The sequence below is a fragment of the Zonotrichia leucophrys genome, chromosome 1 (genome assembly GCF_028769735.1).
Source record: "Zonotrichia leucophrys gambelii isolate GWCS_2022_RI chromosome 1, RI_Zleu_2.0, whole genome shotgun sequence".
In the NCBI taxonomy this organism is placed as follows: domain Eukaryota; kingdom Metazoa; phylum Chordata; class Aves; order Passeriformes; family Passerellidae; genus Zonotrichia; species Zonotrichia leucophrys.
Window position 1 is genome coordinate 100482377 of NC_088169.1, and position 10039 is coordinate 100492415.

The window sequence follows — 10039 nt, forward strand, 5'->3', positions numbered from 1 at the left end:
GATCTTAACTTCATTGAGATTTCTCCTCCTCCACATTCAAATAGGAGTACATCTTTTCCCATAGCAATGGCTTTTTTGGGAAAATTATGAGATTGTCAAGTTTTCTATCTTGGACAACGATTGAGGGATTTTTCTGTCTGTCTGATGTTGTGTGTTTGCTTTTCAAAGTTACAGTTACAAAATCCTGTGCCAGTTTCTCCCTCTCTCACAGCCCCACCCTGCAATGAATCAGAAGTGCACCCTGTCTTTTTTTGGTCACAGGTCTTGGTACAGTCATCTGCCTCTATTGTTGCTTATGATTAGACTTGTTGTGCCGTGCCACACATGGAGTGGTGCCCTCAGTCTTATTTGGAAATGTAAATGGGTGACTGGAGCGAGTGCCCCATTTCTGAGGGCAGTACCTCCCCATGAGCATATTTGGCCTGTGCTTCATCGCCCGTGTGGTCACTGCTTAGGTGTTGATTTACAAGAGCCATAAATATGCTGAGACTTGCCAGCTTAGAAAGGTCATCCCTCCCTTTGAGTTCGATATGAGGGTTAAAAGTGCTGACCAGGGCCACCACCATGGTGGTAGAGGGTGGCTTTCCACAGTTGTCCCTTTCAGAATTTGTCTTTTTGCAAGGAGGGCAGTGAGAATCTCTTTCCCCACACATGAGGGTAGCAGTGTAGGAGAATGTCCTTTGGCTAAGGTTATTCATTGTGCCCTCCCCATCCTCCCAAAGTGGGCAATGATAATATTGATTGCTAATAGTGGTAGTGTGCCTGAAACAGTGAACAGACATGTTGTGTGCCCAGAATTTTAAAATATCTAAATATGAGTCTGTCTGTGTCATTCCACCAATGTCAGTGGAGTTGCATGAGACAGGTTTGTCATCTAGATTTCACATCTCCTTGCTAATGACAGTAGGTGGAATAATTTTGAATTGCACCACCGATCTAGAGAGAATTTCTCAGTTACATTAACACTGAGCCCTCTTTGTATTTATTCTTGGAATATTGCATTGAAAAAACATAATGTGACCTTGTTTGACAGTTTTGGGATCTTAACCCTAAATTTTATTTATTTGCTCTAAGGTAAAGTATTTTCATCTTTCATCATGCACGAAGGCTGTTGTAAGCATCTTCAAATCCTTGAATTGTGACAAAGATTCGATTTCACAACATCTGTTGAAAGTTATGTAGTGCAACAGTACATAGTTTTCCACATACGAGCATGAGGTAATTAATCTGTGTACATCACTTCCTCGAGTCTCCCTTCGTGCCTCACTGGTGTTATTAGTGGGACTGTCCCATTGGAGTGTAATGTAGAATAAGAATGTTAACGTTGTGCTTGTGGTGGGTCTTTCTTATTCACCTTCAGAACACAAGATACCCATGAAAAAGGTCAAATGTACACAGATCTGGCATCCATTTCACAACTTGCAAGACATAGTCTCCAGCATATGTAATACATATAACTCATTGCCAGAAAGCTAAAAGGAAATGATTGCATTTGAGTACAATGCAATCTACAACAATAGTTCAGTGTGCATGAAAATAAAAACCTCTGGTAACACGTGTAGAATAAATAAGTTGACAGTGTTTATTTTAACTGCAGCTCTCTGTAGAGATAAAGTCCTGCTTCTTATAATATTTAATTGGCTTCATTAAGAAAAATAGCAAATATTAATTATACTCATTCTTCCAGAATATTAAATTTTCCAGAGCTGGACATGGAAAATATCACTAATCCAATGTGTAAATGTGTTTGAATTAAAGTATAGCCATGTTATGTTGGCAGCTAATACATTTCACCTTTTAGTTGAAATGGTTCCTTCTTTCCTTGATACGTTGTCCTGAATTTCAAGCACCATTTACTTGATCTACTGTGGGTAGCAATTACTTTCATCTGACACTTTAAAATAAACCCAAAACACTTTGCCTAGAGCTCTCAGTTTCATGAAATTACCTTTCTTACCAACTCAAACCCTGAGCAGTCTTATCTCATTTAATTCTAGTGCAGTTCTAGGGTGATGTTTAGTCCATGTAATAACATTGCATTAGAGCATAAGAAGGTACACAAGAGAACTGTAGCCTTAATTCAATATTGAGGGTACATCCAAGGAAGATACAGAGAAGGCTGAAATAGTTAATGTGGAAATGATCAAAAAGTGTTTTTTAAGTGAGGGCCTGGAAAATGATTTAATTATTTGGAAATATGGAAAGGTATGTTTGGCTTATTTGGGTGTGTGTGTTTGGCTTGATTGTTCCTTTGTTTTTTAATACTTATTTTTCTTGGAGGTCCTATGAAAAAGAATTTGTGAGACTTAAATGTAGGAAGGCTCAGGTAAAAATGTGTCTAGGTATAGCAGGCTGAGTGACAAGCAGTTAACCCAGTTTTAAGAATGGAGCTATTAGAGAATTGCAAGTATGAAGGGCTGAGGGATGAAAGACTGATTCCCTTCTGTTCTCATGAAGTTGGGAATGATGACAGGTTGCTCATATGGTGAGATTTGTTGTTTTTGGGATGGCTGGAGTACACTTGAGTCATCATTGTAGAGATGATGCCTGACTTTGAGTTTCTGTGAGGAGAAACACAGCAAGTGAATGGATGAAGAAAGGACATTAAAAATAAGACCGATGGAGTGCTATGAACAGAGCAGAGGTACACAATGGTAAGTGTTCAACTCAAGTACCCTGTGGAACACTGAAAGAAATGAGCCCAAGGTGGAGTCACAGAAGCAGTATGGGTGAGATGGCAAGGAAGTGCTGAATCCTCATTTATGCCCAAGGCAGCCAAATTATCAGAGGAAGTGAAGATGGATTAGGTTCAGAGCTTTGCCAGAAGAAGAGATTTTATTAAGCTTTTATTGAGAGCAGCTTTGGTTGAACATGGAAGCCAGACCAGAAGGATGCCTACAATGAAAGTGAGGAAGCTGGTCTTTTGGTGAAGAGGTCTGAGTTTGCGTCAGGAGCCCAGGCAGCCAGCACAACTACCTTGGGGACAAAGATCTGAGCAACCTGCTTGGACTGTGAAGTTAGCCCTGCACTCAGCAGCTTGGGCTGGAGGCCTCCAGAGACCACTTGCAACCTGTATCACTCAATAGCTTGTTCTATTAACTGACTGACATTTGCAGCAGTTGGAGCAAAAAGTGGTGTTTTGTTAGATGAGAAAGACTACAGATGTGAGACTTCTGCAGATGAGGTTTCATGGAAAAAGATCCTCATATTAGTAGATGATCCTTAACCTTAAGATCTTACTAATTTCTTCTATACCAAACTGCAGAGTTTTGTGCTAATATTGGAATTCTGTGAGCAAAATTTATCATAGCTACCTTGAAAAATTAAATATAATATATTAGCAAACTGCTGTTTTCCCCCTGTCCTCTTAAATAACATTGACCTCTTAACAGGTGTATCTTCGTAATAAAACTTTACCCTTTGTATAGTTGAGAGTCTGTATAGAATATAGAAGGTTTGAAGGTGGAACACACCTATACATTGGGACATTTCTTCCTTTCATCCAGTTTAACTCTCAGGTACCTGTGATTGTTTTATTTTCCTCATAGTTCCATTTCCTTTCAGTAAGTGGGAAATGGGGAATAGCTGTGCTTGGATAATGTTTAAAGCTCCTTGAGATATGCAGTGGAAAAGGACTGTGTAAGTGCTAAACATTCTACTATTTTGCCCTTTTGTTTCTTTTTTTTGTATGGGGTGGAGAGTACTATGTATATGCATAAATACTTGTATACATATGGCATGTGTTTTCAAACTGAGAACATGCATATCTGGAAAACCTTCCAGTTTCATATTTTACCCTTGTAAAATGTTTTCTAAAACAGCAACTTTTATTATTTAACTGTGCTACGAAAATATGGAATGTGGATAAGTGATTTTGGACAAATGTATACATCCTCAGGGAAGATACAGTGGACTCAATTAGAACCTGAAGTAAGTATTCCTCATAGTCCTTAATCCTGCTCTCCATCTTCCAACCCCATGAAATGCAAGAGCTTCTAAACAAGGCCAGTAGCTTTTATGCTGTGATTCTTGAGGTGCACCTAGTTGTCTGTGTATCCAGCTTCTGGATTTATTATTTCTTACATTTCTCTGAACTTGGTGCTGCTGTTTCTTTACATTTTAACAATAAAACCATTTTTTCCCTTCTGGACTCTAGTTGACTTGGTCTGCTACACTGCTATGCACAGATTGTCTTGGTGTTCCTGTCTGGTCTGCAGACACACACAGAGAATCATTCATGTTGAAGTGCAGCAATGACCTATCCAGTTGTCCATTGGCCTCTTTTTCTCCCCAGAACTTTTCCTCATATGCTATGTCAGGCTTGTGGCTCATTTGTGGCTCCATGCCTTAAGAGTGTGACTGAAGATGAATCACTACAATGACAGTAGCATAGTTTTCTTCTTTGTTTGCTGGTAAATGTCTGTTGTTAGGAATGAGACTGGTCACTTTGAAGATCACTCTTTGTCTCTGAACTACAGCAAGACTATGGAGGATCATTTTTTTTGCAGGCAGCAAGAAAAATACTTAAATTGCCTAAAGGGTTAGAATGCTAATCTGGTTCTCATATCTAGAAAGTTTTCACTCATCCTGTCACAAGCTTAACCTCCCAAATCTGACAATGTGCAATTGCTGAGGACAGTCTTGTTGCCTTACTGGAGAATCAAATTTTTGAATCAATAAGGTGAAGAGCTTTTACTGAGTCACCAAAGAATCTTACATTTTGCACAATCCAAACATTGACTCTTTCAATGAAAAATGCCATCAATAAAGGGCATAAGGAAAAACAAAGACTGTAGAGATGAAGGATTGTCCATTTTATGTAAAACAAGATCATCTGATAAATTCATCACTAAAATTTTCATGTAAAAATTCTTCAGTTCTGTTTTTCTGAGCACACAGGCAAGAGAAAGGAAGTGCTTTCTGTGCTTTCTTTCTGCCTTATTTGAAGATATATCCAAAACAGTTTGTAAGACTTGGATCTAACTAATGATTTCTTTAATCTTGCCATAAAAACTTGTTTTCAGGATCTCAGCATCACTGTCTCATAGCATCTAAGTGTTTTTACTTTTGATCACAGTCACATGTACCTTCTCTGGCTTGTATACATTGTATATCCTCCAAGGATATCTTTAGCATATGCTGTAGTCTTGCTCTTTGATAAAAGCAAGGCATGTCTTTGGCTAATTGAAAGTCAGGGGTTTTGCTTTGAACCTGAAATACTGTTTAGAATGCTGTATATCCATCATATGGAAGAGGATCTTGCTTCTGGCTAAAAAAGAATAGTAAGTTCTTTGAATACTTCCTGCTTTTTTTTCTTTTTTTTTTTTACTTGTATTGCAAAAATTCATGTCATTGCTTTATGTGTGAAACTTTTTCTAGAGTTGTATTTGTTCTTAATCCAAATGCAAAGTTTGCATTTGAGAAAATGCAAATTGGAGTAAGAATTTTCAAGTGGAAGAAAAGATCACTTTGCCATGTCAGGCAGGCTCATGTAGGACAAGCTGTGTCTTCACTTAGTGAAAGTTTTTTAGTTGTGGGTTTCTTTGTGGGTTTTTCTTTTTTTTTTGTTTTTTTTCTGTTATGGCAGGGAACTGTGTGGAGATCTTGATGGTGACATTACTTGGCAAACAATTTGGAATCAGCTCAGTAAGTGACATCACACCCCCTTAAGGTTTTCCACATAAAATACATCCTCAAAAAAAAAAAAAAATACTTAAAGCTATTATTATATCCTCTAAGGGCTCTTGAAGCACCTCAGCATTCCCTCTCTTCCCACCATTTTCCAGGCAGCTTGACTAAAAGTAGCAGACAATAGTGGTAAATGTTTACAGTCTTCTTGGGAATGGGAACAGAGGTGGGGCAGAGGGGAAGGGATAGAGGGATATACAGAGGGGCAGGGAAGAGTGTTTTAATCCCATGTCTGTCCTGTTTAAAAAATAAATTAATTACTCCAATGCTTAGTCTTTCCCTGTGTGCAGCTTTTCACAGTGTGAGCACTTTGTCTGATGTAACATTTTGCCACTCTTAGCAAGTGGAGTTGTCTAGCTCTGCCTCTAAGAGATGAATATGTCATATTTTGAGGAGAAGACAGCAGAGATGAAAACTTCCCTTGATCTCAGGGTTTGGTTCCTGATTGATGATGATTCTCAAGAACAGTTCCTAGTATGTGCTTTTCTCTGTGTCTGTGCTTGCCTGCATCTGTACACATTTTTCTGAGGAGCAAAGCATTTTCTTGCCCGACCTGTGAGCTGTAAATCCGGCCGTGTGCTCGGTGTGTGCTGCCTTTGATGGACGTGCAGGAGAGAGGTGCAGCACACAGGGGAACGCTGCCAGAATTACGTAGGACATGATCTTACACAGGCCAAGCAGAGGAAGAATTATCTGTGCATAATGTCAGTTTAGAATAAGCTTGATGTTCTCACACCCAAACATTTCCATCTGTTCCTAAACGAAAGGAAACTGAGACAATATTCTCCTATCTTCTGGGCTAGCTATATAGGGAATAGGAAATGTTCTTTGATTTTTTTTTTTCCTTAGGATGTGTTCAGTTTTATTGCAGATTCAAAGAAGCTACAGTATAAAGTGGCTTATTTTAAGGACAGTAAATGAAATTAAATTCTTAATTCTTCTGAGAATTGGTATTGAAATTGTAGCATTGTAACACTGTGCTTAAACAAGCTGTGGCACTTTTAGGTTACTCTTAAAAATAAAGCTGTTTTTATGGGTTTTATGCCAACTCTGATATGAGATCTTTGTCATTGTTACTTTCAAAGTTTTCTGGACATTATCCTCTGCCTTTGCTTTCTCACTATGTATTTCTTTGTTTTGTCTAAATACCTACTTTTCCTTATGTCTTTTTCTCCTGCCATGAAAGGCTGTGTGTCTGATGACATGTTCTATTCCTTACATACTGCAGAGCGTACCGAGCTTCTAAAACACACTGAAAGGTTCACCTGCTTCCTGTTGGTTATAACATCATACATCTGCTTGTATCTTGTATTTTTTGCGGTGTAACATCCTTGGCATCCTGCAACAGTGCTGAAGAATCTGCCAACTGTTTGACCTACCCTGCTGCCTGATGGAGCTGTAGACATAATTATTTGTTAGAAGTCATCAGTTATGTTTTCCCAGCTGAACTCTCAAAATACAATTCTGCAAGCATGTCTGATTTTTAGTAGATGCAAAATAAAGCAGAGAGAACCTTAGGTGTAATGTTAAATTGTGCATATTTCTTAGTACTATGGCAAGAGATAACCTTACCTTTCACATTCTTGTTCCAGCAAGTTTGTAAACTCATCACTTTTTTCCATGTATTTGCTGTGCTTCCTCTTCTCTTCCTCTAGCTCATGCAGTGTCTGTCTGTGTGCTTTTTCCACCATTAGAAGTTGTTCCAGCATTCTTCTGTGAACTTCTTTCTGTTTCTCTACAACTTTATCAAGCTGCAAAAAGAGGGGGAAGACTCCTGAAATATTTTGAAACTTTTACTTTTTTGGACTTTGATTGCTAAAAGAATTTTGAGAGCAGCTAAAAAATATAATTAATAATAATAAGCCTGGTAGCAAGGTCATCGGGTATCAGTTTAATTCTGTCTAATCCCAAAAAATTAGAAAAAATAAGGTACTGTTTTTCAAGACCTTCAGTCACCTTCCCTTCCTTCTCCTCCTGAAATGAGTGATCCTCAACTTTTTTTAACTAATTAATAATTACTGTTCCCAGGGTTGTGCTTTTCTCATTGATCACTGTGGTAGAGAACCAGATGTCTTGGCAGAAGATGCATTATCCAATGCTTCACACAGTGGTGGATGACTGACTTTTGGTTGAGTAGAAATAGCTGCTTCACCTAGCTGCCTAGGAAACAAGAGCATTAAATTGCTTTTGTAAGGTAGAGGTAGATCAAAAAGCAGTTTTCTGGTTTCACAATAAATGCATGGTTGTGCCAAGAGTGCAGAACAATCCTGTCTCTTGTGCTTACTCTGAGCATAGCTCTGGCTTTCTGGAATAAGTAAGTGCTGAATTTTTTAATAGTTAGAAGTATTTCTTTTTAATGGTGGCATTTCCTGTTATGTTCCTTAGATTGCACATGTTGTTGAGGTCTTTTTCTTTTATATGGCACCTTTATAGCACAGTTGAGTGTAAAATTCCCTTCCTCAAGGATTTTTGCTTAACACCTGATCAGAGAATCATTAAACTTGGAAAAACTTCCAAGATCATTGATTCTAATTCTTGACCAAAGACCATCATGCCAACTAAACCATAGCACTAAGTGCCATGCCCGGTTATTTCTTGAACACTTTCAGGGATAGTGACTCCACCACCTCCCTGGGCAGCCCATTCCAATGCCTGACCACCCTTATAGCAAAAAATGTTCTATTTTTCTAAATATTACTATATAGTGATATTTTAATATAAATAATCTATTTTGGCTTTTGGCAATAAATTTTGATTTTTCTAAACCACAGAGGTATTGGCATTACTGTTCACTAGACTTATGCTGTTAAAATAACTCCACAAAAACTGTGATTAGAAGAGAGAACTAATTCTGAAGATTCAGTTACAATTTTGAGTTCAGTGTGTGACTGAACAAGTGTGTGTGTGAAACCATGAGTGGTTTTCATCCTTGGGCATCACTGATCTAGCTGAAGTTTCAGGGAGGATCACTGGAGGCCATCAAAAGATCTGGGAAGAGTCTGTATTTGTGACCAACTTTGTTCCCTGTTTGTTCCCCTATGGAGACTGCCTTCCTCATCAGGTCAACATAGGAATCCTTGTGTCCTTTTTGGAAAAGAGAAATTTTGAGCTCACAGCCCAGTGCCTCCTTCTAACCACAGTCTATTCTAGTAGGCCAATCTGATTGTAGTGTTTCACTTTATTAATAGGAAAGAATTCACAAATGGACAGTGTGGGAAGCAAAGCTGGTTCTGGTTCTCTGATGTTTCCCCCACAAGGAATTCTGTGTGCCACAAGAAACAGTGGGGTTTCAGATTCTTAGGGCCACTGCTTGTTTTGGACAATTTAATTCCAGGGAGTATGATTAATTATCTTTTCCTCATGTTTATTCACAGTTTGGCCAATAGAAATTATGACAGAGAGAGCTGGAATGCCTAAATATGACTTTCTTGAATAAGTGAGGATATCATCAATTTCTGCTTAGGTTTCCAAGTTTACCCCTGCTTATCTCAGCTTCTTCTAAATCTACATATATTCTCTTATGTTCTTCCAAAACAATTGTTAACCTTTTGTCGACAATGCTGTGAATGAAGAAGAAAGAGCTGTTGACAAGGCTTTGAAGATGGTTTGAGTCCGAAATATTCCAACAAAAAATTTTTTTAGCCATTTTTTTCTGCACTTATGGCATTAGAGAGTCTTTTCTGATGTAACATAGCTGAGCTTGTTTCATGCATGATCAAGACATGCAAAGAAACCTGTGATTATTTGTTTTGCTGCTATTTTGTGGTGCTCTTACAGCAGATCATTGAAGTTTTTTTACCTTGTTCAGTGGTCATTTGTATGCTTTAGCCTAGCAAGGTAAGACTGCTTTCTGGAATCGTGATCCTGAAGCAGGACCTCCCCTGGGAAAACATTTCTTACCTAAACCCTTGCATATGCAATCTCTCTTAGTAAGCAAGAGTTGCCTTATACAGGAATCTTTTGGCTGTGTTTTCTATATCTTTTAAAGCAGTTGAAAACTGGTTTGCCTTAAAAGGTCAGGTTGAGGAAAACTGTCCATTTTAATTTCTTCACACTCTCCCTTTTTTTACCAGAAGTGGAAATTTTAAAAAATGAAATATTTTGTTTAGCTTTTAACTTCCAAAAAGATGTTTTATCAACCTTTCCCCCGCCCCACCACCCAAGATTTCAGAAGGGTTTTTGGAACAGGTATTACAGATGCATAAATGCCATCACCTAAGTTTCTAATCCATGTCTTTTTAAAGGTGATGCTGTCAGGTGAATATACAGTGTTGTCAGAAAGCAATCTGTCTCCTGATTTTTGACAGAGTTCTGATGCAGTGCTGCTTGCAACAATGGCTCTGTTTTGCTG

General features: G+C 38.3%; 2 protein-coding genes across 5 annotated transcripts in view; one reads left to right on the forward strand and one right to left on the reverse strand.

Annotated features, from left to right (window-relative positions):
- CMSS1 (cms1 ribosomal small subunit homolog) overlaps positions 1 to 10039 on the forward strand; it is a 223665-nt gene that overhangs the window by 63427 nt on the left and 150199 nt on the right. The gene's annotated exons all lie outside the window — the stretch shown is intronic.
- Positions 1 to 10039, reverse strand: part of FILIP1L (filamin A interacting protein 1 like) — a 188629-nt gene that overhangs the window by 60815 nt on the left and 117775 nt on the right. For both annotated transcript variants that reach the window (XM_064725663.1, XM_064725653.1), the window contains exon 6: positions 7261 to 7439. In XM_064725663.1, the coding sequence (XP_064581733.1) occupies positions 7261 to 7439 (179 nt within the window). The remainder of the gene's footprint in view (positions 1 to 7260; positions 7440 to 10039) is intronic.